The following is a 1,284-nucleotide window of genomic DNA, read 5'->3' as shown; positions in this document are numbered from 1 at the left end:
ATCCTCGAAACATGGCCATCAGGAGCCATTTTATCTTCAAAGACGGTCATCAGGAACCATCCTCCTTCGAATCTTCACCCTTCGAAAGATCATATTTGCAAAACGAAATCTTCAGCTAACAGTAATATAGTTTGTCTTGTAAATTTAATGGTGGATTTTATTACGTATGAGCTTACGTATTCATAATACTAATGTTTATGCATATAAGAGTTAATTTTTTTTGACGCAAACAAACTCAATGCCTTTCATTAATCAAATGTGAAGCAATACAAGGAGGAATCTCATTAATAACATGACGCCTAGACCAAGAATTGGCCGCCTTAGTTAACTTATGGGCAACCGAATTCGCTTGGCGTTTGATGAACTTGACCTCAAAGTTCGGAAAAAAATGTAACAAATTCTTAATGGCTAAAATAACATGGCTAAATTCAGATCTACCAACTTGATTTGTGAGAATGGCTTTCACCACCAACTGAGAGTCACTCTCAAAAATAACTTTATTCAACTGAAGGGAAATAACACCTTGAATAGCTTCTTTCAACGCCATTGCTTCCGCAACATTAGTTGGAAACAAACCGTAGTCCCAAATTGGGTTGCAAGCCTACTTCAATTGGCATGATTGGTTCCTAGCAAGAAGGAATGAGGAGGGGGTACAGGAACCTCCCTCACCTACCGTTTGGACACCGCCTAATGAAGGTACTTTCAAGTACAATGTTGATGCCGACTATAATGCATATAAGAGTTAATGAACTCTACCAATAACAGAAAAATAAAAGTTAATGCGAAAATTTTGACTCACAAAAATTCTAACAAACTTATCCTTAAAGATAGGTTTCGTCCCAGAAAGAAAATAAAAGGGTAAACATGCATCATTTACTCAGATAGAGTGATTTTAGCAAAAATTGAATAAGACAAATAAAAAAAATGACAATTTTGAAAAAAAATGAAAGAAAGTAAATTAAAGTGAGATTAAATAAAAATTTAGAGAAGGTAGAAAAATGAATGTTACAAGATTCCAATCTAAATATAAAAACTATCTACTTTATTAACTTAAGAAATAACTTACAAAATTACTGTAATATGTTTTTTTCTCCAGATAGATCATTAATAGTATCGTTAAAACCAATATCTTGTACACGAAACAATCTTTGAAAAGATAAAATTCAATTCTAGAAAAATTGTAATACATCATACTTGAATTGATTAAGTATGTTAATTTTCATAGTAAAATATTTTTTCAAAAAGTTTGCTAAATAGATTAAAGTAGTAAATTAAAAATAGTAT

At 31.5% G+C, this 1,284-nt stretch overlaps 1 protein-coding gene across 1 annotated transcript; it reads right to left on the bottom strand.

The window, feature by feature from the left end:
• Positions 1-235: 235 nt before the first annotated feature.
• Positions 236-547, bottom strand: LOC131650160 (uncharacterized). The gene has a single exon (XM_058919887.1). It carries the CDS (start codon positions 545-547, stop codon positions 236-238), a length of 312 nt encoding a protein of 103 aa, XP_058775870.1.
• Between the last annotated feature and the right edge of the window lie 737 nt (positions 548-1,284).

Source organism: Vicia villosa, linkage group LG2 (assembly GCF_029867415.1).
Source record: "Vicia villosa cultivar HV-30 ecotype Madison, WI linkage group LG2, Vvil1.0, whole genome shotgun sequence".
NCBI classification, from domain to species: Eukaryota; Viridiplantae; Streptophyta; class Magnoliopsida; order Fabales; family Fabaceae; genus Vicia; species Vicia villosa.
Note: the sequence above shows the minus strand (reverse complement) of the source record. Positions and strands in the feature narration are given on the sequence as shown.

Coding starts and splice junctions, on each gene's coding strand:
- LOC131650160 (XM_058919887.1), bottom strand. CDS start 547: ATGGCGTTGAAAGAAGCTATTCAAGGTGTTATTTCCCTTCAGTTGAAT.